The 27788-nt window shown below is 37.9% G+C and overlaps 1 protein-coding gene across 7 annotated transcripts in view; it reads right to left on the bottom strand.

The window, feature by feature from the left end:
• The window catches only part of ndrg4 (NDRG family member 4), a 39692-nt gene extending 12644 nt beyond the window's left edge, over positions 1–27048 (bottom strand). For 2 of the 7 annotated variants that reach the window (XM_060884730.1, XM_060884731.1), the window contains exons 1-10: positions 26897–27048; positions 24940–25013; positions 19502–19592; positions 17361–17489; positions 8774–8812; positions 3609–3714; positions 1770–1890; positions 1542–1604; positions 1060–1120; positions 674–817 (exon numbers count right to left, since the gene is read on the bottom strand). In XM_060884730.1, coding sequence (XP_060740713.1) covers positions 674–817; positions 1060–1120; positions 1542–1604; positions 1770–1890; positions 3609–3714; positions 8774–8812; positions 17361–17489; positions 19502–19592; positions 24940–25013 — 828 coding nt within the window. In that variant the 5' untranslated portion in view covers positions 26897–27048. Of the gene's footprint in view, positions 1–673; positions 818–1059; positions 1121–1541; positions 1605–1769; positions 1891–3608; positions 3715–5035; positions 5227–8773; positions 8813–17360; positions 17490–19501; positions 19593–24939; positions 25014–26896 lie in introns of those variants that run through there. The other 5 variants (XM_060884735.1, XM_060884732.1, XM_060884736.1 and 2 more) reach the window with 5 other exon arrangements.
• Between the last annotated feature and the right edge of the window lie 740 nt (positions 27049–27788).

The raw sequence follows: 27788 nt of genomic DNA, 5'->3' as shown, positions 1-27788 counted from the left end.
TAAAAATTCACCCAACTGATTAGACTCAGTAAGTGTATTACTGTATGTGATGATGTTTGGCTCAGAGAAATCAACAACCCATTCAGAAAGATGAATCACTGAAAACTGGAGTTCATTTTGGACTTATTTGGTCCAACAGTGATACAATAACATACTGTACAACAAGCCACTCTCTCCCATTGCTGTCTATGGGATTTATGTAGCCATTTCTTCTGCAGTTACGATGGTGCCACATTATTTCTACAACCAACAATTACCATAGTATCAGACATTTTGCGACCAGAATGTCAGTTCTTTTATATTCGGCTGCATGCCAAACAGATTCATCAGCCTGTACAACCAGAGAGACAATCACTGCCTTTACTGGAAACATTAATCTTAAACTTCTGTACCTTTCACTGTATCTGGAATGCATGCCCTTTTAACAGGCTGTTAACCTGCACTTTCAACTATAGTATTTTGTGTAATACTTTTTTGTAATTGTTCCCAACAATGTGCTTTTCGCTTCTTTCCAGGGCAATTTTACATTACAGCTTTGGATCAAACATAACTAACTTATTATCTTATTAAATATTTAACAGTTCTAGGCTCAATCCAGTCTAAATCGAATCAAGGAATCAGCACTTTCTCTGGCAGGTTTTCAGGTTGTCAGATAGTTTGTTTGTGTTTCCACCTGGCTGAAGAGGTGAGGTAGGACTATGTCAGGCAGTGTGCTGGTCAGTCCAGATAGTTTGGAAGCAGCCCAGTCAATCCAGCCTTTCCCATTTGGGTCGATGTTGAGCAGAACCAAACCCTCAACAAGGTCAGGAAAGATCAGCTAGGGAGAGAGAGAGAGAGAGAGAGAGAATATGACGATGATAATCATGATAATGTTAATGGCTACTGTGAGCAGCCTTTCTGTTTCTATACATGTTTCTATACATGAAGGTTATTTAAAAATAAAATAAAATAAAAGACTGCACACTATTATATTAGCTACTAAATAACATTCAGAAGAATATGGGCCAGCTGAGTGACAGTGAGAGGGAAAAAGAATGAGAGCAAGAGAGCAACACTCACAGCAAACTTGGCAAGGATGTAAGCACCGGCTCCTACTCCAATTCCCACAATGCTCTTAAATCTGGAGATGAATAATAATTATAATAATAATACCCAAATTAGACAATCTAACATATTCACATATGCTAAATAAATCAAGCAATACTCACACCCTCTAACCATTATTAGTCTAACCTTACTAACTCATTCTACTCATAACAATGAAACAATACTTACTGACCCACCTATTCTAAGCATCCTAACTGAATCAGACTGACTGACTTTAAAACACAGTAATGTAACCATACTAACACACACTAATTCTTATTAATCTAACTAAACCCGCTTATTCTAAACCATGCTAATTTGTACTACTCACACAACCTAATCCATATGAATTAAACCACACTCACACAGTCTAAATTCTACTATTCTAGGCATACTCACACTCGAATCCAGAGTAAACTACTGCGTGCCAATCAGGCTATTTTGACGATACTTACCCAAAGTGCTGGACGACGCTGGGCAGCATACCTGCCAGTTGGTCCATGGTGGGGTACTGGTACCTTCAAATAGATGAGCAGAGGGAATCAGAATGAATGCAATAATGTGTGTGTGAGAGAGAGAGTGAGTGAGTGAGAGAGAGAGAGAGAGAGAAGTAAAGTGTTAATTACTGTAGGTTGTGTACCTGTGTTTTGTGGGCGTATATCTGTATTAGTGAGGATATTTACCCTGCTGGCATCTGAGGGGCTCCGACTTGTTGGCCAGGCGCATCAATGTGGCAAACCACAAAGTGTTTAGTGATCTCCTGCATGTCCTCATTATGAAAAAGAGTGTTGAAGCACAGCTTATCTAACAAAAAAGAAATAAATAAATTGAGATAAATAAGATAGTCAGATAGAAGAGATGTTCTTTAAACACACATTAGGAGAAATGTGTACATTATGTGTGGATATGTATATAGGTGTACAGGCTATGGCCATGAAGTACTGTACTGAGGTTTGAAGTACCACTGAACTGAAAAAACGATAGATTAGATAGATTAATAGATAAACTAGTGTTCGGGGAATTTTTTAAACACATTCACATTTTAAACATTGCTTGACAAAAATATTTGTAAAATCTGTATAAAAAGAGTCATTAATTAAATATTTCTAGTTTTGTGTTTTCATGGCAAATCTGCAGAAATGTCACTGCTAGGCTATTAATTAATTAAAAACATGATGTGATTATTAAACAATAGCATTTGATTGTTTTAATAATGTAGAATTATATGATTTCAGGAGCAATTTAAGAAGCCAACAGTTTTTCTCCAAAAGTTCTAAACAGAACCTTATCCACTGTTCCACATTTTAGTTCACTAACACAGTTTCTTCAAGCGGCACACGACAAACCGTATTTACCCAAAAATAAACTTGGCACTCTTACTGAGAATAACAAATTTATTCACACTCTATCTGGGACGCACACTGATTGCAGGTTGAATACTCATAAAATCAGAGCATGAGTCATCTTTCTGCCCTGTTTCTTGACCTATTTCACTCTTTAATCTTCATCTTCCTCTGCACTTTCTCTTCAACTCCCCCTGCTTTTCCTGATTTCCCTCTCTCTCTCTGTTTCTTTCCACTTATTGACCTTTCTGTCTCTCTCTCTCTCTCTCTCTCTCTCTCTCTCTCTCTCTCTGTCTGTCTGAGTCACGTCTTTCCTCAGGGTTCACTGTGCATACTAATGAGCAAGCAAGGTCAGACGGATGGGGAGGTGAGGGAAGAGAGAGGTACATGGAGTACAGAAAGTAAATAAAAACAACCAGTTTTTCTATCTCACCAATACCAGACAACAGGGAAATACAGACACTGAGCAGATGCTTGATACTGATGTATACATAGTGTATTGTTTGTGGAAACAAGACACAATGGTTGGAAATATAAACTTTTTTTCTTAGCTGTGTTGGAAATTATTAGGATATAATACAATTTCATATGACCAAATGGTAATTACACATTGATCCTAAATCACAGCTATGAAAGTGGACCATTCATATGATTTTAACACTGTAAATGGATATGCAGAATCTTAGAAAAAAGTGAAATGGATTTAAAAATGGAGGAATAAGATTGTGTGGATTGCGCAGTATCATACGCCCAACACCCCACCTCACACCCCCTTTCTCTCTTACAGGAAATGAAGCAGGAAATGGATTCTTTTGGACAGATGGAGAGAGAGAGAGAGAGAGAATGACCTTTGCTAAACACTGTAGGTTTAAATAATGTATAACAGTATGTGTTTGATCTGATATTAAGCACCGTGGAGGATTAAATAAAAGGCATGTAGTCATACCTTATAAGTCAGCTTACCCAGAAATCCATTCAAATGCCATTAAAAAGTGTTTATTGAGTGGATGGATTGATGAATGGATGGATGGATGAGAAGCCGTATAGACAGATATATAATATGTAAGGTGGTAAATATGTTGTGAATAAATTTAAATAGAATCTAATAGGTAATGTAAGATGTATTGTTATGACCAGCAAGTTTCAGGTATTAATGACAGATCTTTTACAAATACATACGATTGAGTCCCACATCATGGTAGGTGAGAATTGCAGGTTTGTTGCCCTTTGGAGCCCCGCGGATCACCACATGCAGCATCCCATTGGGAGTCTCAATGTCATGTTCCTAACACACACACACACACACACACACACACACAATTTAAATATAACAAAGAGTGTTTCATTAAATGTACAATATCTCATTATTCCATGCCCATATATACCCTATATATCTCTCATATATAAACCAGAAAGCCCCACATAATGAAGAGAACTATGGGGTGTACAGGCTCTTGTATTAAAAATTCAACGTTTTTGTTAATTCTACAACATCTGTAAATGCTTTAGATTTATTTTGAGATTTTATCATGAATCAATATGATGTCAATGATTTAATTAGCTGTATTTATGTTCCAAAAACAAACATGCTTACCAATGTTAACCAGCACAGATATTACATAGAGAGGATTTATTTTACTGGGAAAACTACTTTCAAATTAGTTTAACTAAATCTAACCAAAACTAGCTAACCAAATTGGAAAAAAGGTGCCTAGAGTAAAGTAGCTAATATGTCTATGATTAACTAACAGCAATCAGTCAGGTATTTAAGGCACATGTCTTGTTATTAGATGTAGTATTTGTAATAGTAGTATTAATAGTAGTAGTTATTGTAGTAATAGTAATAATTTACACAGACTGGTTTAAATCTGTGTGCTTACACATTGATATCAATAATTAGATTTTAACAACCCTGATAGTGAAGGTCCTTATAGTCCATGTCCTCACCCTTATCCATTTCTCACACTCCTCCTGAAGCTAATTATACTCTACGTCTCAAGGTCATAGATTTGTCTCTGAGAATAGATAAGTAAACGACTCATTCCACACTCCATGTGCACACACTCAAACATCCAAACACATTGACATGTAGTCCGGGTTTGGGAAAATACACAGAGTAAATACAAAGATAACCAGCCACGCATCCTCGATCACTGAACACTCCCTGACGCATACCGTCGGCTGATGCATACGTGAGTGTGTGTGTGTCCTGTGGGAACACACACCATCGATTCTGCACCTGCACTGCCACGTTGCTTAGAAATCATAGCACATATTTATCTATACTGCTAGTTTTCAGCTATACTGAAGAAGAAAAATAAGTAACAGCAGCATACTGTAGTGAAACTATATACTGTATATATTTAGTCTATCATCGATATCCATTTGATGTTTTTTTATATTTCCGTCTTCAACACCCCACTATCAGCATCAAGCTCAGGAAGTTGCAATTTCCCCAATAATGACACTTATAAGTCTGATTTTATACCTACAAGAGATGCAAAGAAAAACATTAATGTGTTCAATTTTACAATAAAGCCACACAATCCTGACTTCCAACATTCCTTACTCACATTCCATTAGTCACTAAATCCCATAAGACTCACCCCATCCCAACACTCAGGCATTGCTGCTACAAAGGAGGATGAGGATGCAGAAGAGGAAGACTGAGAAGAAGACTCTGAATCAAATGAGTCAGCAGCCCTTTCTGTTTAGTCGGAGTAGGATCCAGACAAGCAAGAGGATGCAGAAATGTTTCTGTTGCTACGGTGCTTTTCTCTCCTCTCCTCTCCACTCCTCTCCTCTCCTCCTTCTGCACTCATCTTCCTCTGCCCCGCCTTTCCAATACAACTCAGCCTCCTATTGGTTGTCGGTTGTTCAAGATTGGCTGGTTTGTCTGTCACTTTTGCAAAGCCTGTTGTCATCTTACATTTTCTCCTCTGCAGCATTTTTGGGTCACAGATGGTGAACGTGATCCTATACCAATTCACTATCCCTACCATCCCCCTCCCCTCAATCCCTCCCCCATACTCCCTGACTCCCTTCAGATCAGATGCAACCTGGTCACAAGTGCTTCACACATAACCATAACAGCAGTAGTGAATAAAACATAATACACCAGCCCCTAGTGCTTATAAATAAACAGTAAAATAAGAATATTATTAATAATAATATTATTATTATTAATAATAATAATAATAATAATAATACATTTGTATAAAATAACAACTGCATTAAAATCTATTTGTTGAATATGTTCAAAGCAAATGAAGTTTGCCTTTCTTGTTAATTCCAGTAAAGGAGGTGTGGCCTCTGTGTCTGTCAGTTCCAGTAAAATAGGTGTGACCTCCATGTCTGTCAGTCTCAGTAAAGGAGGTGTGGCCTCTGTCTGTCAGTTCCAGTAAAATGGGTGTGGCCTCTGAGGCTGTCAGTCTAGGTAGGAATGTGTTACCTCTGTTCCCAGTCAGTCCCAGTAAAGGAGGTTTGGGCTTTCTGTTTGTCAGTCCCAGTAAAGGAGGTTTGGGCTTTGTGTTTGTCAGTCCCAGTAAAGGAGGTTTGGGCTTTGTGTTTGTCAGTCCCAGTAAAGGAGGTTTGGGCTTTGTGTTTGTCAGTCCCAGTAAAGGAGGTTTGGACTTTGTGTTTGTCAGTCCCAGTAAAGGAGGTCCTGGTTTTGTGTTTGTTAGTCCCAGTAAAGGAGGTTTGGACTTTGTGTTTGTCAGTCCCAGTAAAGGAGGCATGGGCTGTGTGTTTATCAGTCCCAGTAAAGGTGGTGTGGTCTCCTCAGTGAATGCACTGAATTATTGATCTATCTGCCAGAGAACATCATTCTTGTATATTCTCTAACCACTAGAAGGCTCTCTAGACCTGTTTATCACTCCTGCAGATCTCAAAAGAGAGTGCTAGTCTGTCCTTCTCTGATGAGACATTCATATTATTTTGTTATTTAATCTTTCCTCCTTTTCCTGCTTGGTATAGATTTGAAATATGAAACCATGAAACCATTCATTTTCAGAGATTTTATGTAGCACTACTGTTTTCAGTGCATGTGCATGTGGTATTTATGGGTAGATACTATTTAAATAAATAATACTATTTATAATGTAGATACTATTTAAATAAAGAGTACATATTACCCTATGTACTTTATGTGATACTACTTTCTCATGTGTCACTTTAAGTAGCTGTATCATCGTCATCCTGGAAGCATGATATCTGATCCTGCTGTGCATGTATACAGTTTGAATGGCAAGACAAATTGACCTTGACTTCACTTCCATGCAGTGATTCAGCTATTCACTTATCCCTCTTAGATTGCTTTATTTCTCATACACAAATCATGTGAGAGAATACTACTCTAGGTATCCATGCATAATTAATACATCCGAGCTCTTACGTCTGGGATCTCTGTATCAATAAATCTTGCCACAAACACTGGGACTCAATTTCAGGCTCAGGCCCATTCATTTGTTTCCATTCATTTCATACTAGCTGATCAGTCACCTCTATGGTTGCATATTTTGAAGCATACTGGTGCTAAATACCAGAGGTGGGAGTAAGTCACACATGTGCAAGTCACAAGTAAGTCTCAAGTCTTAACCTTCAAGTCTCAAGCAAGTCCGAGTCATTTTTTGTGAGAGTCAAGTCAAGTCAAGTCAAGTCACTGCTTTATGTCAAGCAAGTCAAGTCAAGTCGTAGCTTGAGTCAAGCAAGTCACTGGCAAGTCATACAGATGTTTGATGATTTAACTAAATGTATATATTAAACAAAGTTAAATCTACAGTATTTATGAACTATGAGAGTTTTATTTGCAACAAAAATGATTATATGCATTTATTTTTAAAAGGTGTCCACATACAGGTGAGTTGTAAATACAATAAAAATCTAAAAATGAATAAAAATCAAAACTACAAAGAATAAGATGTAAATGTAACTGAAATAAGGCCAACATAAAAGCATGAAAAGTTTCAATACGCCTCAAACATGGCAGAAGACCATGGAAAAGTAGATATATAAAAGTACAATGGTTTCTATGCAACCAAATGGCATTTTTTGAACAGGCATTCCCTTTTAATGGGACATGAACACATCCTTAAATTAGATCCTTCCTTTTTAACAACAGAATAACAACAACAATCAATCATGTCAACCAAAAAAACGTAAATTATTGAATCCCACAAACCTTGAGAGAGAGAGAGATGATTGGAGTGAGTGTAATTTATTAATTAAAGGGATAGTTAAAATGAAAGTAAATAAATAAAACGTTCCTAAAAATGAAAATTCTGTCATCATTTTCTCACCCTCATGATGTTACAAACCTGTATAAATTTCTTTGTTTTGATGAACACACATGTAGATATTTTGAGGACTGTTTATAACCAAACCATTCACGAGCCCCATTCACTTCCATAGTGAAAAAAAGAATACTATGGAAGTGAATGGGGCTCATGAATGGTTTGGTTACAAACATTCCTTAAAATATCTTCCTCCGTGTTCATCAAAACAAAGACATTTATACAGGTTTGTAACATCATGAGGGCGAGAAAATTATAAAAGAATTTTTTTTATTTTTGGGTGAACTATCCCTTTAAATTGAATGTGTGCGCGCGTGTGTGTGTGTGTGCGCGCGTGTGCATGCGAGACAAGAATATGGCTCTGCTTGCAACTCTGAAGTTTTTTATATTTATATTTATGTTTTTTATATATATGTGCATCCCCATAAACGATCCATACGCTTTTCACTCAAAGCCTAACACTGAAGACCAATTATAAGTGCTACTGCAAAAAAGCTGACATTTCCACATAAACAGTGACCAACCATTTACACTACATGGCGCTTACAAAAAATTTAATTTGATAGAAATTTGTCATTCAATTGTGAGCGATGTGGTCGCATACCGCTGTTCTTCTCTTCTCATCTTACACAAAATCCCGGTACCCGAACTTAATTATTTTTGGTGTAGCTCCTTCCATGTTTCGTCACGACTGTTAAGGATTATTAGTTAATGCGCGCGCTCCCTCTGCTTGCCTGCTGCGTCACGTGGTTAGATTACGCTCTTGCGTGCGTTTAAAAACAGATTTAAAAACAAAATAGACAAAAAAGATAAAACAAAAACAAAAAACAAGTTATTTCGAGTCATTTAACTCAAGTCCGAGTCAAGTCTCAAGTCATGAATGTCAAGTCAAAGTCAAGTCGAGTCTTTTTTTAATATTTGTCAAGCAAGTCTCAAGTCTCAAACTTGCGACTTAAGTCCGACTCGAGTCAAGTCATATGACTCGAGTCCCCCATCTCTGCTAAATACTGTTTAGGAATTACACTTTAAACTGATACAAAACATTTCCAGTACCTTCCAGTCTCCTATGGGTGTGAAGCTTTCACAGTTCTCCTGCAACACATGAACATACATGCAGTCAGGACAACTATAAAAATGACACGTACAAAAACACAATTTGCATAACTTGAGCTGCTTGAAAGAGCACTAACTGGATGGCTACGGTCACTGTAAAGTATTTTCTACATGAATGGAAATGCTTGTTCTTTCCCGGGCTGATCTCAGATGCTCAGGCCTGTTTTCTTCTCTTGAATACGCTGTAATACAGATGGCTCAAGAGGCTAAAGAGGACAGAATGAAAACAGGAACCGGCTAGCATTATTACACAGGTCATGATAACCGGTTCTTCTTTGTTTTCATTCTTCAAGTGGATCATGGATACTGGATCCTGCACACCAGTGTAGAGAAGCAGAGAGGTTAGTGTGTGTAAGTGGACATCCTAAAACAACACACGGCAAGGTGAAAAGTGAAAACAAGTGAAAAGGGTTAGCTCAGACCTGGTGTAGACATCGAATTATGCACAGTGCCGTATTCAGAGTTGAGTTGTGAGGATTTATATAGAAATTGTGCACCTCAGTATTCAGACCTCGGGCTATCCAGAAGGTACGGTCAGCTCCAACTTGGATTTGTTAGAAAAAATATGATTTGTTTGTGTGTTATTGGCTCAGGTAATGACAAATTTTAAAATAAATTTAATTGGCTGTTAGTTTGAAAGTTTTTGTTTTGGTCTATAAAATATTTAATATATATTAATTCAGGGGGGCACGGTGGCTCAGTGGCTCAGTGGTTAGCACGTTCGCCTCACACCTCCAGGGTTGGCGGTTCAATTCCCGCCTCCGCCTTGTGTGTGTGGAGTTTGCATGTTCTCCCCGTGCCTCGGGGGTTTCCTCCTGGTATTCCGGTCCCCCCCGGAAATTGTCCGTAGTGTGTGATTGCGTGAGCGAATGAGAGTGTGATGGGTTGGCACTCCGTCCAGGGTGTATCCTGCCTTGATGCCCGATGATGCCTGAGATAGGCACAGGCTCCCCGTGACCCGAGGTAGTTCAGATAAGCGGTAGAAAATGAATGAATGAATATATTAATACAACATTAGAGGAGACACTGCTTATATCAAAGGACTAGTATTGCATAATGTACCATGCTAGGTCAGCTTATCCTTTGAACAGCAATAACTGAAATTATAATCTTGTTTTTCTTACAGCAATTTTCAGACACCATTGCACCAGCACCAGTGAACCAGATCCACCAGAAACACACTCTAAACCCTGTCTTGCAGGCTGCACCCTTTGTAAACCAACCAACCCCCTTCAACACAGGATGTACCTTCACTCTTGCCTGGCCGGAGGCTCTGGGTGAAGCTGATGAGCCGGCGGGACGATGATATCGTTTGTTCATGAGATTATGCATCAGGTCCCTGCCAAACAAGCCAAAGATGGGAAGGGGAGTGGCCCCTGTTAGTGGGGGTGGTTCATGAGTAACCAGTCCCTCTTCTGCTAAGCTGAGATTGGCCTGGCTTCACCGCTGCTGTGACACGTCCCCAAGAGACTGCTACCAGTTGCTGATTGAGGTAGCATGTGTCAAGGGTCTGCATGGTGGGATACGTTCAGCAAATTCATGTCCCTACTACCAAGCCTGTACACGGTAGTAGTATGAGTGGGGCCCATGAACCACCAGCTGCAACAGCCAGGTAAGAGAGCAGACACACAATTGTACCATATAAATCTGTTAAAAGAATGGGTGGGCTCTGCACTGGTGTTGTCTGCCTTTGTTTCCTGTGCACCAGATCTAAACAAGCGTACATTGTGAAAAGAGGGGGCTGATATCACTCCATCCCAGAAGCAGGAGTGGACAGAGCTGGTGGACCAGTTCTGAGATGTCTTCTGATCTGTCCCTATATTCACACAATAGGTGCACCAAAAGATCAAGACCCCTCAGAGAGTGTTGTTTAATCAGTGGCACTATTGGATTCTCAAAGCACGACAAAAGGCTATCAAGGAGGAAGTGGAAAAGATGCTTATGGACGAGATGCTAACCCCTTACTGGCCACCAGGCTCTTTTGTTCTGATAGTGAATGACATGACAGCGAACCCCAAGAAGAGCCACCTGGGGCTGATGGAAAAATAGTACCTTGGTTACCGGATCAGTCTGGCCTCCCCTTCATCTTCCAGACCAACGCCTCAGAGGTGAAACTAGGAGTCATCCTCTCGCAATGCTTTGAAAGGGAGGAACACCTGGTCCTTTACATCAGCTGCAAGCTAAGCTCTACTGAAAAGAAGTACACTGCTGTCGAGCGGGAGGCCTTGGAAATCAAGTGGGCAATAGAAGAACTGCAGTACTATTTAATCGGTAGGAGATTCACCCAAATTACAGAACCAGCCTCTTTCACCAGCTTCGTCCTTGCCTGAGCCATGCGAGACCTTGCTTAGACACATCTGCAATGGCACCACACCATCACCCACAGCACTAAGTTACATACTTTGTTGCCTTCCATCTGTCTACCCCACCCCCCCCACCCCCACACACACACACACACTTTCACTGTAAATAAACTCAAACAGTTTTTCCACCCAGTCCTTGTTGTCCTGTGTGTTTGTGTTCGCCCACAGTCGCATCACGCTACAGCTTCTACTTAAGAAAAATCTGGCACCCTTGAGGTACTGAGTGCCATGCAGGTGATTTGCATAAACTGAAAGGAGAGATTTATGTGCTTTCTCAACGAACTCTAAATACATGCAGATTTCCCCATGTAAGTGACGTCAGTTTCCAACTCTGAATATGGCCTGTGTTGAAAAACAGAATCTTGCAAGAATTCAAAAGCATAAAATGTTGTTATTTGAAACTGCAAAGATGCTGAAAATATAATACAATTACAATTCATTGACAAAAAAAACTGTACAAGAACATGACTAAGCATGCATATCATCTGAAACACAACATCATGATATGCATGGTATTATTTATCATTTAAATGATAAATAATAGATTAAACACATATGCAGGTGGAGTGTTGAAAGGAAGGGTCACCCGTCCACCCGTCTTGAATCAGTGGTCAGAAGTCACCTATCCGTGTGAAGCTGACTCAGTAATTCTGAATTAGGGTAACACTATATCCCCAGGGCCTGCTGTATCTTTTAAACTTCATTCAAATTCAGGTAGGCTATTTGCCAGTTTATAATGTCTTGAGCTTAGCTTTACCTTAACCCTTTTTACCAGATACACCATTGTTTCTTTCTGCTGGAAAGCCATAAATGGAAATTGACTTATCAAACATTTTCAATTAGTATAAACAAATGAATTATTTTATTGCTTCAAGTCTGATATAAAATGAGTCAGGAGTCTGTTAGGTTTCAGTGGGAGACATGTGTTTTGCCCTCTATTAGGATAACTTGACACAGAATTTTACTGGTTAAAATTAACATCGTTAAATTTTAATCGTTTATGAAGAAGTACTTGGGGCATCTCACAGACCAGAAATGGGTTTAATATCACCGTTTACTTTGAAGAGAGAAACATTTGTTTTGGAACATTACTATAAAAGTATTAGGCTAGGTAAAAAAAGCAGAAGTACTTATGCAAAGTCCAGATCTAAATCTTCATTCTGGAGTGTGACATGACAAAGAAAGCTAATGCTGAATTTGTTCACCCCAAAACAGGCCTCTGGTAAAAAGAGTTAAGAATTACAAATTAATTCTTCTAATCAATCACAGAACAGTGAAACATGTGCCCCTGGGAACATAGTTAGTTTAGCTGCTGAACAGTTAAGAGAAATGTGTTAGTAAAGTATTAGTAATAGTACCACAATAACTACTGCAAGGTTATAGAGCAAGCTCCGCGAAAATCCATCACTTACCATCTCTGGATTTAACGTCATTTTGGACACAGTGTGTATGTTGGGAAAGTGAGCCAATCTGGCTTGTGAGGGATAAAGAGACACAAACGAGAGCTTGCAGTTGCGTTTAGACTAGCGGGTTTCAGGGATTCACCAAAATAAAGCCTGGGACTGTGGTTATGTGATTATGTGCTACTTTGGCCTGTGGTTAAACATGATGCAGATTTAATGCCACCACTGACAATGCACTTAGTACAAGCCACAACACTAAGCGTGAACAAATCCAATGGCACACAGAGTGATCTGCAAAGCGTGTGCTAACTGACACGCTAATGTGAGTCAAGCACCCTTGTTCCAATAGTGTATTAACACGCCCTTGTCGACTTCCCTTCATGACTCAGAAGTGTTTACTATCTAGGTGAGTGTCCACCTGCAGCAAGGAGACAAGTTTATTTATTTTTTTAGGTTCTGTATGGAGTCTGAGGCTGTGTCTCAATCAGCTCCCTAATTCAGTAATCAGGGCACTGATCAGGGGAACTGGCATTTTTAAGCGCTATTTCTCCTTCTCCCTCTCTCTCTCTCAATCTCAAAGTCTTTCCGGTGCACTAGAAAATCGCACAAAATAAAATATTTTCTATTGTTTTGCTTTCACCTACAGACTCGGACTTTCTTCTTTCTTCTCATTACATTTCCAAACATCACTTGATTTCTCTAAACCATGCAACCTGCTCATTTTAGCATCGGACAGATTCGTGGTGTCAATCAAAATTCATAACAAATCGAAATGTCAGCTAATATATCTGTGAGAAACAGACCTTATACCAAACAGTATATTTCTGCTGCTATTAAGTTAGTATTGTCACAGCTAGCTAGTAGTTATTAGCATGCTAGTGAGCACGAAAGATTCAGAATAAAGCTGTTGTTAGTTAGCCATAGTAACTAAAATCAGTGTGCGATTTGAGGCAGATTTCTATATATTTTTTTTTTTTGCAAATCTTTCTTGTAAATTTACTTTCATACTTTTAGATTATAATAGGAGTGAAGAGTTTGACGTTTTCTTTACTTAAGAATTTAGGTACTGTATCACCTCTGTAAAACAATATCCATTCTTTACTGTTTTGAAAAGGAAACTAAAAACTGTTCATCTAAGAAAAGAAATGTAGGCCATTGTTTTTCTCTCAAAAGGGAAATTATGTTGGGAAGCCGACAAGAACACATTACACACAGTACTGGAATGCAGGGAAACACTCACATGTAAAAAAAAATCTTTTTTTCCCCCTACAGCCTCCTGAACTTACATGACTAACATAAAGTGATTTATAACTGTATTATGCTGAGCTGATAAAAGTGACGTTTTTTTTTTAAATAAACCAGTATACTGAAGTGATTATTGCCTTCAAGCAGCGATAACAGGATCATGATCAATTTATGTAATCAGCAATTACATAAATTCATACCTACTACCTAGAAAAGACAGATGTATAAATTGGTAACACTTTACTATAAACTCCACAATAAACAATATTTTAATGCTAAACTTTCAAATTGATAAATGAATGCATGCACTAATCCTAAGCACATGAGGAAATACTTAAGTGCAGGCAACTGAGTCACACAGTGGATATAAAAAGTTTATTCACCCATGTTAAAAGCTTTTTTCAGGTTTTTGTGAGATAAGAAATAAAATCAGGATGAATCATGTCAGATCTTTTTATATAGCATATAGTAATTTTGATATAGCAACCAACAAAATGTTTGGAGAGAAAAATGCAAAAAATACAATAACCTGTGATCAAGATGAACAAATCGCATTCAAAATCATGTTTAAATGAAATGACCATATGCCTAATTACCCCAAAAGGATGTAGAATTTTGTAGAATGTAGGATTTTCTTGACAACTTCTTGGTTTCAATCGATTTCATGCACCGCAAAAAAGGCATACAAAGCATGCATAGGATCTCACTTTTGAAAGTGTCGATTAGGAGAAGAGTACAAATGAATTTCCAAAACATTAGATGGTCCATAGAACAGTGTGAAGGCCATCATCAACAACGAGTGTAGAAAATGGGGCACCAAACCGCCTTTACTAAGAACAGGACGTCCTTCTAAAATTGATGAAAAACAAGATGCAACTTTCTCAGTGAGGGTGCCAAAAGACTTGGAGGAGTTGGAGGAATATCTGCCAAACAGTAGTCACTCTGTGCGTATTCATCACATCTGGGCTGTAGGGTAGGTAGATAGACCAAGGGCATTTTTTTTTTACAAATAAAGCAAAAAAAAACAAAAATAAACAAAAAAAATCATTCAAGTCTGTGGAAATCTCCTCAACCCTTTGGTAAAAAGGAAATCTAGGTAAAATGAATTTTGGGTGTAATTTTGACATGAGTACACACACAAGACAGTTTGTCATCCAAAGAACACTATAGCCACAGTGAAGCATGGTGGTGGCAGCATGATGCTATGCAGCTACTTCTCTTCGATTGGGAATCTCTTCTGACAAAAAAAACAAAAACAAAAAAAAAACTGCAGGCCACCTCTAAACCGCTGAAGATGAAGCATCACCTTCCAGCACAATAACACTAAAACCTAAACGGGCAAAGAGGAAGGAATTTTGGAATGACCCAGTCCAGATCTAAATCCTATTGAAAGCTTGAGGCTCAGTCCAAAACGACTGAGTGCTGCAGTTCTAAGTATTAGCTAAGAGGTGTGCATACATATGCAACCTGGCTGTGATTTACATTGACATCTTTTGGCAGACACTCTTATCCAGAGCAAATTACATTTTCATCTAATTTTTTTACAACTGAGCAATTGAGGCTTAAGGGCCTTACTCAGGGGCCCAGTAGTGGCAGCTTGGTAGACCTGGGTTTCAAACTCACAAACTTCTGATGGGTAGTCCAACACCTTAACCACTAGGCTACCACATGATTTCATGCTCTATTTTCTACTGAAACATTTCAGTAGAAAATAGTAGAAACTCAAACATTTGTTTGGTTTGGTCCATTTGGTTGCTATATCACATTAAAGATTGTGACATAAATTATCTTGATTATATATCCTGAGAAACCTGCCATTTGAACAGGGCTTTGTAGACTTCTTATATCCACTGTATCTGAATAAACATTTTAAACAGCAATGGTTAAGTAGTGCTATCTTGTTATCTTGTTAACTCATTCTGGTCAATAATCAGCCAAATGTAAGTAACTAAGTCGTCTAAGTGATCACGCCAATCAATCAGAGCTATTTGAGTAACTAGAGACAATTCACACTGCAAAGAGTCCTCTGAGATCACATGATTCAAATCTAAACACTGCAGCAGTGAGATGTTATAAAAGTGGTGATAATGAGGATGATGATGATGATGATCCAGCTCAAACACACAGAAATGCTAATCAAATTTGCTAAAATTATGCATATAATTTTAAAATAATATTCCCTGTATTCTGGTTTATGTAGTACCTCCAGGATTCAGTAATTTTGTGATCACAGAAATAAACATAAAATCTAGCAATTTTCGCGATATTAGGAGTTCTTACAAAGAGATCTTACGTTCACGTGCATCGAACACTTCGAAGTTGAAAAGACGAAAACTGTGCTTGCAAGTTTACAATTTCATATAGTTTTCTGGGAAAAAAACACAAGGTCTCTGCAAGTTATATCACAAATTTTGAAAAATGCAGCGACATGTTGGCAGCAACAATGGCAATAAATAAATAAATAAATAAATAAATAAATAACTCGAAATCCTGGAGGGAATGTTTTCCTAGAAAAGGTCTCAAACTTGCCCTGTAGCCTATAAGTTAAGATAAACTAGACTGTTTCCAAATAAACGTTTTATGATGTATGTAATCTTTGTTTAGACATAAAATTTAATTAATAGAATGAGTTAACAAGTTCTTAATTAATACTTAATCATTCTTATTATTATTATTAGACTCAGTTGGCTGTTAATATTTACACGTCATTATTTCCTCATGTTCGAAAGATGAGTTCATTTATAAATTCATCATGATTAAAGCATTAGTTAAGTATTAGTACATTGCTCATGTGTGGAGTTTATAGTAGTGTTACCCCTCTGATGTAATACATCAACGAATTCTGCTCCAGTTTCTATCTGAATATGAAGATCACTTGGATCTACCATGACTGTAAACACAGTCAGAATGTCTTTCAGTTCAGAATAAGAACTTCAGAGTTTAGATCACTGCAGAGTTTAGTATCTATTCATCAGGCTGATATTTTTAATCAAAACGGATGAGTGAGGCACAGAGCTGTAACAGGAGGGCTGGGATTTGAACACAACAACCATGGAATCCTGGGATATCCGCCCTGAAATATGTTTATATTGAAACAATTGTTTCTGGTTCTGATCTGTTCTTATTCTAGTCAGAACTTAGTTTTCTGTCACACTCACGAGGATGAAAAAATCTAAACAGGTTTCTCGTTTAACACCTGAAAACAAAAGAGCAAGAGCTGCCCAGACAGACCAAATGAGTGCTAAAGTGCTGGTGCATTGCTCTCTTCATCAGGGGTTAAAACTCAAACCCCAGGTCAGACAGAGAACCTATGGTGAGTACTTGACCATGTCTTTGTACTGTTTTTGATTGGTTTAAAAAAAAAAAGGTCAAACAAGAAAAACACTAAACTCTGCAGTGTTGTGATCCTCCAAGATTGGAGAGTTACTCCAAGCTACTCTAAGATTTCTTTCTGAAGAGCTCATTCCCTTCGAATCTACTGTTAGACGAAGTGGGAGTGGCCTGTGCATTTGTTACCGGGATGCACCCCCCGCTGGTCCGGTGGCGGCGTGTCACACCGAGCCAATGGCGAGCGATCTCATGCCACCTGCGGGTAGGGCGTGCTGGCTGGGGTGAGGGTCCTGCGTTCACACACGCTCCTCTCGCCTGCCTCATTACACATAAACACGTGTTACAGGAAAAACACACAGCGTCCTGTATATGTGCGGACTATCACATGTGCTACACTGTATACAAAGTTGGCCTTGCCTGGCAATGGAAGCTTCAGCGCCAAGCTCTCACCAGAAAAACCCACTACAGAATACCTGGGGTGGACTGGGAATACCATTCACCTGCTGTAATTCTGACATTTACAGTAACTTTCTTTGACTGGAATATTTCTGTACGTATTTCAACCAATGTAAAGATAGAGCAATTTCAAAACCTCCAAAAGTAAAAAGCTAGAAACCTGTGTTTAAAGATTTAATTCCAGTTCCAAAACACTGATCGTCTACAAGAAACTAATATTTATTGGTTTTATTTGCATTAAATTAAATTCTTAAACATTTTCTTAAATAATTAAGTTGGGTCAGTCCTGAGGTTAGTCACATGACTGATCAGTTTGCTCTTATGTTGCTCCTGAAATGTATGTTAAAATATAATAATAAAATAGATATTTAATATTAATATTTAAATCTTAATATTTAAATAAATATTAAATATCTATTTTAATATTTAAAGTAAAATATTTTGATATTTTAATCAATAATAATCATATTTCTTTTCACTGTTAGTTAAATTTCTCATAATTTTTATATTAGATATATTATATTATTAAAAATGAATTTAGCTTATTCTTCTGCCATTTCTATAAGCCAAGATAATTTAACAACAGAAACTGATTCTGTCCATGTTAGTTTGGCATGTGACCAGTATCTTGATCAGAGTATGATGTTCAGTGTGTAAAGAAAACATGCTTAGCGAGCAAAGCTAGCAATATCTTTCATATTTATCTTTTATTTATCAAATTTTAGCTAGACTAATTTTTGGACGAATAAGGTCTCATTATTCACCTTGTGTAATCTCGGAATGCACAAAATATCAAAGTGAAAACATTTCTGCATGCCTTTGGTAAAATAATAATGTTTCCTTAAGTAGAAAAGATTAAAATTTTGTTTAGCCAAAAATCTTTTTGGCTGTTTGCCAGAATTCAGCCATGATGAATTCTCAACAATTGATGGGTTTCCCAGAACACCACAGTTATAACAAATGCATCACTTCACTGTATTACTTGGAAACAGTTGAAATAATGTTTTTAAAAATGTTTTATAGCCTAGAAATAATCTATATAGTCTATACACTATAGTCCATGTGGTTTCTTTATTTGCATGAAGTCCAGTTCTTCTTCCAGTGTTTGTGGTTTTGTCTCTTTTTGCCTGAACTTTAGCTCTGTAGTATGATTTAAATTCACAGATCACAGATTCAGACATCACACCTGAAAGCTATCAATGTTTGTAACTTTACTTTAGCCGAATTTGAGGGCAGTATTTACTGTAAGCAAAGCAAAATTCTGCTTTAACAAACATGATGGACTCAAATTTACTAACACAAGTGAAATGTTTCTCTTGCAGCTTCTAATCTACTCTCTTAAATTTGCTGAAGCCTGAAAAAAAAACATGTAAATAAAACATAGCCAGACCCATTACATGGCAATCATATTTCATATTTAAATTTTTTATATATTTTTCTAATTCTATGTGATTATTACAGGTGTAGAAAGACTCCAGCAGTAAACCACAGTTTTAATTACATTTCACGTCATTCACTGTACGTGGCTTGGAAACCAACACACTTTATGTGCACAAATAACAGAATGTTCCAAGCTCTAAAATTGTTTTTTTTTTTTCTTCTAAAGGTGTTATTTTCAACACCATTATTTTAGATGATGTTGTTCTTGCCCCCGCATTTCATGCTTTTCAGATCCTGTTAGTAACCTCTATATACATTGAAGCTGAAACAGAGCGCTATGTGGGTTTTGAGAGATACAAAATCATCCACGCACACAAAATGAGGACACCCAAAATCTCTACCTCATTCACTACAAATAGATGCATCGAATGTAGCAGGAACACATACACAGCCTCACACACACACACACACACACTCACTGACACACTCACCATTTCCGTCTCCTGGCCTCTGGTTTCTGGAAGTAGCGGCTTCTCCTCGATGAATTGCTGTTCCTTCATGCCAGCCATCTTGGAGAGCAACCTATAATCACCATAGCAACAGAAAAATACCTGAGATTATTAAGGCTGCTTTAAAGCATCTGAACATTACAATGTCCGTTTTATCTCTTCATCCAAAATGAACATCCACATATTCATCACATAATACCTTATAAGGAAATGGAGATAAACTAACACCAGTAATGTAGTGTGTGAATGTCAAGTGTGTGTGTGTATGTGTGTGCGTGTGTGAGTGCGTGTGTGCAGTCATGCAGGCCTGAACAGCTCCATCACTTAGCAGGATGCCTTTTCAGTAGAAAACAACAACCCGGTCTGCTAATGCTAATCAACCTAGCTGAATGGACTCAACAGGCTGTGATTCATTGCAAGTCATTTCACCGATTCACACAGCCAAAGATTTGCATCGTGCTATTGTACCATGCTACAGCATGTAGACACACCCACACCCACCCACACATACACACACACACACACAAGACAGAATGCACTTATTTTTTAGTGGACATAAAAGAAAAATTACATAAAATAATTTCAAACAGACAGCAGCAGTGAGAAACAAACCAGCACAGAAGTCAACAGTAATAAAAAACTCATGGATGTTTAACTCACTAGAAAAGTACTACCCTTTACACCAGGTCTGTCCAAACAATATTCAAGTTCAAGTCATGACAGAAAGATCGTATTTAAGACATACACCACAAAATCATAATCCCAAAGTGGAGTGATAAACTTCCAAGTTGGGGGCGTCAGTCAGAACACATGGTGGAATCAACATCTGTAGTTGACAGTAAAAGCTCGAAGCCATTAAAAACCTTGCTGTATTTTGTTGTAGTTAATTACACCTCCTAGTTACAGGAACTGAATAAATAACATGAATATATTTGAGCTAAACATGAAAAAAATTGCTGTAAGTAAATAAATAAAAGAATTACTGTGCATATCAGTATATTAATTGCAGAATTGAACAGAAACATTAAACTTTCTGATTAGAATTATGCCTTTTTTAAATAATAATTATCATTGTAACTAAACATGATTTTAAATGATTAATTTTTTTTAAATTATTATTATTATTGTTGTTGTTGTTGTTGTTGTTGTTGTAAAGAAATGAAAAAATTCTGAGACATTAGACATTATAATTATATTATATTTTAATACTAATATATTATTACTGTGAGTTAAGGAATAAAAATATATTTAAAATATAAATTTGTAAAATCATGATGCTACCTATTTCTTTCTTTCTTTCTTTCTTTCTTTCTTTCTTTCTTATTGCATTGAAGAGTAACAGAGTTGTCTGTTTGTGATGCTAATATCTGTTGAAGCAAAAGGACAGGAGCTTTGTGGAAATAATTGCAAAAATATCATAGAATAATATGATAAAAGGGTCAATAAATTCAGGTGTAATCTAGGATGACTATTATAAAGTGGCTTCTGAGTGTTTGTTGTTATTTTGTTTTTTGTTGTATTTTTTTTTTGATGCAACAAATGAATTTCCTTTTTACCTTATAATTCTGAACGAGTATTCAATATGGTTTGAAATGTTCTAGTTTTTTTTTCTGTAATTTATTGGCAGTCAACCATTTGACTATGATGGTGTGAGAATGATTCAGCAGCTCTTGAAGGGTTGATTAGTTTGGTTGCGTAACAGCAGACAAAAATCACACAATCACAGCCAAAGTGTTGGGTAACTGTGACAACAGCGGCCAGCATGCATTCTAGCTCTTTCTCAAATGTGTTAATGAAGAGGCCTGAAAACAAGAAGCTCTTTCAGTCCGGACCAAGTTCTGCTCAACCTGTTACATTATTCATCAAGTGAAATCCCGTTTTCCCCCAAAGAAATACTCTTTCCTTTACATAAAAGACTTCCTAATGGACGTCTGACTAAATGCTCATCAGACCTGATCGTCTTCCTTCCTTATAGAACTGCCTCTGACCAAATGCATAAACGCTGACTCACAGATGTTTATGAATCATTTTCAGCCCCTGATAGGAGACATCCGACATCCGCATTGTCTCATATTTGCCTCTTGCCCAAAAATAGCACCTTTATCACATCAAACCATGATGACTTACCCAGGCTTTTTTATTGGGCTCCGCACCCTTGCCAGTGTTGCTATGGCAACGTCAAGCAGCATTGGCGAACCCTGCTGGGATGTTCTGTTATTTCTGCTTTGACACTTGTCCCTGCTTTCAATATGCATAAGCTTTTAGTTTATTTTATAAAAGAGTGTGAAAGTAACAGTTTACATCTTTAAAGTGCAAGATCTGTTTCTATACTTTTTTTTTTTACATTTTTGTTGGTCTTTTCTAACTCTCACCCTAGATTTACACAGGGACGGACTTTGTCTCAGGAGAACAGACACTGCACAAATATGCTGCCTTCCTAGGCAACCTACTGCTGAATAGAACCCAGGGGTTGTGACACATTTATTTGCACAGGTTATTTCCAATAACAGACTCTCCTCAAGTATCTTTTTCATCCCACACTACAATAATAGTCAAAAAATATAGATTACTTATTTATTAAAAAATGACTATTTGTTATCCATTATAATAATATTGAACGTGAAACTTTTGCTCTCCTGTCAGTCAGAGCTACACTACAAAACTGTGAGCTCATGTGTAAACAAGACTGTAGCTAGTGCTCGATTTCAATAAATCCAGCTGAAGACGTAGAGTTGCCATATGACATCCCTTGTGTAGTAGTTTGGAGAGATGAAGTGGCTGGCACAGTGCTCCAGTTGGCTTATGTCATGTGATAGAGGAGAACTAGCTAATGGGTGAGACTTGGCAATAAATAAACTTGGAGAAACTGGGCTGAATTTGAAAACATGTTTTTTTCAGATGTTTATTACAGTTTTTAGAGTAAAAGGATCTGTAGCATTTTGTTAAACTGTCTAGCTGTTTGTGTGGGGAATAAATCTGACCTAGTATATCAAGTCCCAGTCTATTGCTGAGAACTGGCATCTGTGTGTGTGTGTGTGTGTGTGTGTGTGTGTGTGTGTGTGTGTAAGTGTGGGCAGGCATGTTTTTATATCTTGGTGTGGACCAAATGCCCTTACATGGATAGGTAGATCTGATGATTTTTTGGCTGGTTCCCAAAAATATTTTTTTTATTTACGCTGTTAATTGAAAAATCAAACACACAAACAAACAAAAAACTATGACAGACAAAAGGTTTCTGAGGATCAGGTTAGAGTTAGATATAGGTGTAGGCATGGCATTTATTAGCTGCATTAAAAGGTCCTCACAAGGTTGATAAAACAAGTGTGTTGTGTGTGTGTGTGTGTGTGTGTGAGAGAGAGAGAGAGAGAGAGAGAGAGAGAGAGAGAGAGAGAGAGAAATAGAAATCTGGTGCAGTTGTGTATATGGGGCAGCAGACTGAATTGTAAAATCAGCGTCTGGCTATCAGAAGCATCAGCAATTGGCTCAATAACCTGGCAACAATCAGAGACACAATATTGACTCTCCTCCAGTCAAGACAAACCCAATAATGCCACAAAACAGCATCCTTCCTGTCATTTGTCCTGCTCTGTTTATTATTACACTGACTCTAATATTATAAACTCTAATCTGTAGTCACATGATAATGCTAATGAGGGATACAGAAGAACACTGTAAACAACTATCCTCATGCAGAGAGAATTCCCAAAGGTACAAAAAAAAATGGATTATGTAAACTAATGATATTTAGCATGTTAATGAGGAACACAAAAGACAGTGCTAATAAGCAGGAACTGTCTGTTTTTATGCTAACTTTGCTACTAGATAGATTATGACACAAGCATCTGCAGGCCTTCAGTCCTGTGGGCACTCAGCCCATGGTGTCAGAGAGAAGTTACACTTCCAGATCTTGCATGTTTAAAGCATTTCCTAAAACCTGATTTAGCTTATTAGTGAATTATTAGGAGAGACGAGTATGAGAGTCCATTTATAGTATTAGATTTGAGAAACCACAATCTTTAGCATGTTTGCAGATGAACCACACTTTCTCAACTTACATCACCGGCCAACGTGGTCCGAGCTGCTGAAAATGGAGTGGCATACATGGAAACACTCTTCAGGGTGTATTTTAGGTAATAAGGATATTCTTGTGGCCATTAAATGCTTTGAAACACAGTACTTAGGGTAAGCCATTGAAGCTTTTGGAATCTCCTTTGCAATTTCCAGTTAATCAGAATCAGAAACACAGACTGTCCACCCACCCCTGGCCAGGCCAAGGTTGGTGGCAACCAAGCAAGCAGTATCCCTGCAGGACAATGGCAACGATTTTGTCTTCTTGCTTCATGTGCTCAGACATCAAAGACATCAAACATCTGTACTGGAGAATGTTAGATCTCATGCAACAGATCTGTTGAATAAAAACATTATTACCATGAACTAAAGGGTGCCATTGTAAGTCTGTTCACTTCACACCTCTGGTGGGAGACTGGGTCATGGGCACACAAGCACAGTCCAGCTATCTGGCTCTTAAGCCATAGCGTCAGAGACGCCATGTGCCTGTGGAAGAATGCTTCCAGCTCCTGTACACAGATTCCTGCCATGACGAATCAACGAATCATGAAGACCGAGGGACTGCTCCCAGGACGGCAGATGGTAAAGCAACGTGGGATTTTCTGCATGAATGATTTTACCACTGCCAAAAGAAAGGGCACTTTTAAGATGTTACTTACAGACCACCATCAAGACACTCTAACCATGTCAGTTCACATTTCTCTTAGTGTTAGTTACTTGGGCCCTCAAATACACTGTACAAGATGTCAAAATGTAGCTGAATCCTCTATTAATCCAGGTGCTTATTTGCTTTAAATAGAAACCCCACATTGAACCAGGACTCCCAGAATCAGCCGGTGAATTATATACCATTTTGTTTGATAAGATAATCTCTTCAATTGTACTTGACCTTAGATTTTATTTTTTGACAAGTATGAGGAAAATTATAGCATCTTCATCACAGTCCAGAATTAATACTGGGTATATGACTGCGAGACCTGCGAAAAAGCAGCAGTTTGATCTACTGCCAAAACAACCCACAGAGATGGAGGAGTGGCAGTTTACTCAAGTGATCTCAGTTTTTTTTTTGCATACACTCTTGCACTGATTGGCCAGTGAGAACAAACAACTTAGACAGTCTATCAGAATTAACCTAAGAATGTGGCCCCATGCTATGCAATGATTGTTTGCTTGCATGCAACACAGATCTGCATATGTATTCTCCTCAAGGTGACATGGCCAGACGTCACGATTGTCGGTTCGATGGATTTTATGTGAAAAAAAAAAGACGTACAAAAAGAAATGAAGGGATGGACTGGATGCCAAAAATAAAAATAAATCTACGAGCTACGGTTGCAAGCAGAACTACGTACATCGTCTGCAGCAGGGTCTGTGAAACCGTGCAGCTAGTCTTGGAGGGGAAGTTCCAGAACAATCCGGGCCCCATCTAGCAGTACAAAACAAAAACTGTTGAAATTTGCACTGTACATATAGAGTACATTAAATATGTAAAGCTAAGGCAATTGTTTTTGAATCTGTGGATGCAAAATAAGGATCCAGTGATATCTGAATCATTCAAGGTTGAGGGGGAAAAAGGCAAAGCAATGCTGGGATGCTAAACAAGAGCAAACAAAATAGGAGCCTTTACAAATTATAACTTTGAGATCAAGTAGCTTTAGTTAGTTTTTTTAAAAAAAAGAGAGGTAAAGCAACTTTGAAATAGGATTCTAGACACAAAAGACAAACATTTGTCTTACTTTCTGCAGTCCAGACCTAACAGGGAGGAACAGAGTCCATGAGATATATAACTGAGGCAAAAAGAAAGTTGGCAAGACAGCGTGTGTTGCATCATTATGTAACATGGAGCAGGCACTGCATGTGAGCATTCGCAGTGGTTTGTGTCCGAGAGATCCCACAGATGGCAGCTTTCTCAACAGTTTATTGCTAGACTATTGATGTTACCCCAGTTAATCTCAAGTCTCGTATAATCAAAACAGAAATTTAGATAAGGTTACTGGTTCAAAGGCATGTAGAGGAACCAGGCGTGCCAAAAGTATGTGTAGTTTTGTGCACACTTAATGTGTGTGTTGCAAAAAAGCTAGCTGTTCATCGTCAGTATGACAAGTTTGAACTTCAGCCACATGTGTTAATGATATCTGCACATAAGGATCTATGTGCACTGTAAATACTTTACAATACAGACGATACTGGGCATCCACTGGGGAAAAATAAATAAATAATATTTATTTATTATATATATAATAAATAAATATTATTTATTATATATATATATATATATATATATATATATATATATATATATATATATATATATATATATATATATATATATATATATATATATAACATTCAGATAGAGGTATATTACATTCTCTAGAAAATGAATCTCAATCTTGTTATATAAATGATTCCACAGTAATATAATGAAACATGGTGAAATGTCAGTGAGAGTAAGGTTTTATGTCATACGGTTGTAAATGTTCGTAAAAACCAACCCTCAGTAAATCTTTTCCTTCTCAAATCAGAGATTAAAATTAAAACATTCAGCACCGAGACAAACCAACCCATGATGATGTCTCTATTTCACATATAAGAGTGCAAGGGAATGCTGGGAGGGGCCAGTGGTTTCAAAACCTGATTTCCGAAAGCTGTGACCAGTTAAAACCCAACTTCAAACAAGCCCCAGTTTGAGACCCTACCACCAGATGAACTTCCAGCCTGGCACTGCAGTCTGGCTTCTCACCAGCTGCTCAGGCGTCAAATATTATGTGAAGTGCGGCTGGTGATTATTCGAGCTGTTGTTATCGGTTAGTACACGGCCTCCAAATATATCCCAATCACGTAGCAGAGGCCGGATGAATCCCCAAGTGCCACCTGTTAAACCTAAAGGTGTGTCCAGATTGATTTTTAGCAAGATCCCATATGACACCTGACGCAGCTCTTTTGCAGGTTAATAAATCTAATGTAACGACCTTCACTTCCTCCAGCCAGACAAGTAGCAAATGCACAAGGAGCTCATCGTTCACGCACTGTGAGCCTGAATGTGTGCGTAGGAGTGTGCTGAGCGTTTGTAAAGGTCATTAAAGGGGGGCTTAATCTGTCATCCATTCTATCTCTCTCTCTCTCTCTCTCTCTCTCTAACTGTCCTTCAACACGTACCCATTAAATAAACACACCAACATAAAGTCACACACATACACACACACACACACACACACACACACTGGAGACTTGCGTATTATCTTCACAAATACAGGATAGACTCAACAAATAAACAAATAAATAAATATAGCTTTAAATATCTCCTACCTCAAGGCTTTTGTGTATGCTGTTTCTTCTGCAGAGGTGATTTTCAAGTGTGTGGCTTCTTTGTTTTTCTGCTCCTTCTGTAAGCGTGTGTGTGCGTGTGAGTGTGTGTGTTTTGTTGAGATGCTGCTACCCTATGAGGGTTCTGCTTTCTGAACCTCTTTTTCTCTGTGTCTCTCCCACCCTCGCTCCCTCCCTCCCTCGCTCAGTCCCTCCCTCCATCCATCCCTCCCTCCACGGCAATAAACAGAGAGCACGTGTCATCCTGGATGATGCAGCATGAGCTCACAATAAGCAAAAGAGACAAAGAGAGAGGGAGGGAGGAAACAAAGGGACTGGAGAAAGATATAAACTAAGGAAAGGAATGAAGTGAAAATATGTACATCAAAGGAAAGACAGGAAGAATGTAATGGAAATAGTTATAGTCTTAATTATGGAACACTATTGAGGTCAAAAGCAATTGGCTAATGAAACCCAACTCTGTACCAAAATTCAAAACATGTCCCTTCTAACAGTCAATAGGATTCCTTCATTGGTTTTCAGTAACGTCTTTATTCTGGCCAGGGTTATAGTTATAGATGAAGTCTATCCTGAGAACCCTGGGCATGAGAAAGGAATAAACAGAGGTGTGAGGAATCCGGAGAGTCTGGAAGAACCCACATAAACACACAACTAAACATGTAAACCTGTGAGTCTCCACACGGTGTGTGAACTGAGCTCAGAATCAAAACAAAGACCTAGGAGCTCAGGTATAACTTATGTAGCAGTGTATTGTTATACATTTGTATATTCTTTAAATGATTATGTAAAAAAAAAAAAAAAAACGTATAAAATGATCTTATTGGAAAATAAGAACCCATCATGTTATGCCAGCATATTTTTAGGAATTAACTTT

This window comes from Tachysurus vachellii, chromosome 13, assembly GCF_030014155.1.
Source record: "Tachysurus vachellii isolate PV-2020 chromosome 13, HZAU_Pvac_v1, whole genome shotgun sequence".
NCBI lineage: Eukaryota > Metazoa > Chordata > Actinopteri > Siluriformes > Bagridae > Tachysurus > Tachysurus vachellii.
This window is presented reverse-complemented; position numbering and strand designations above follow the sequence as displayed.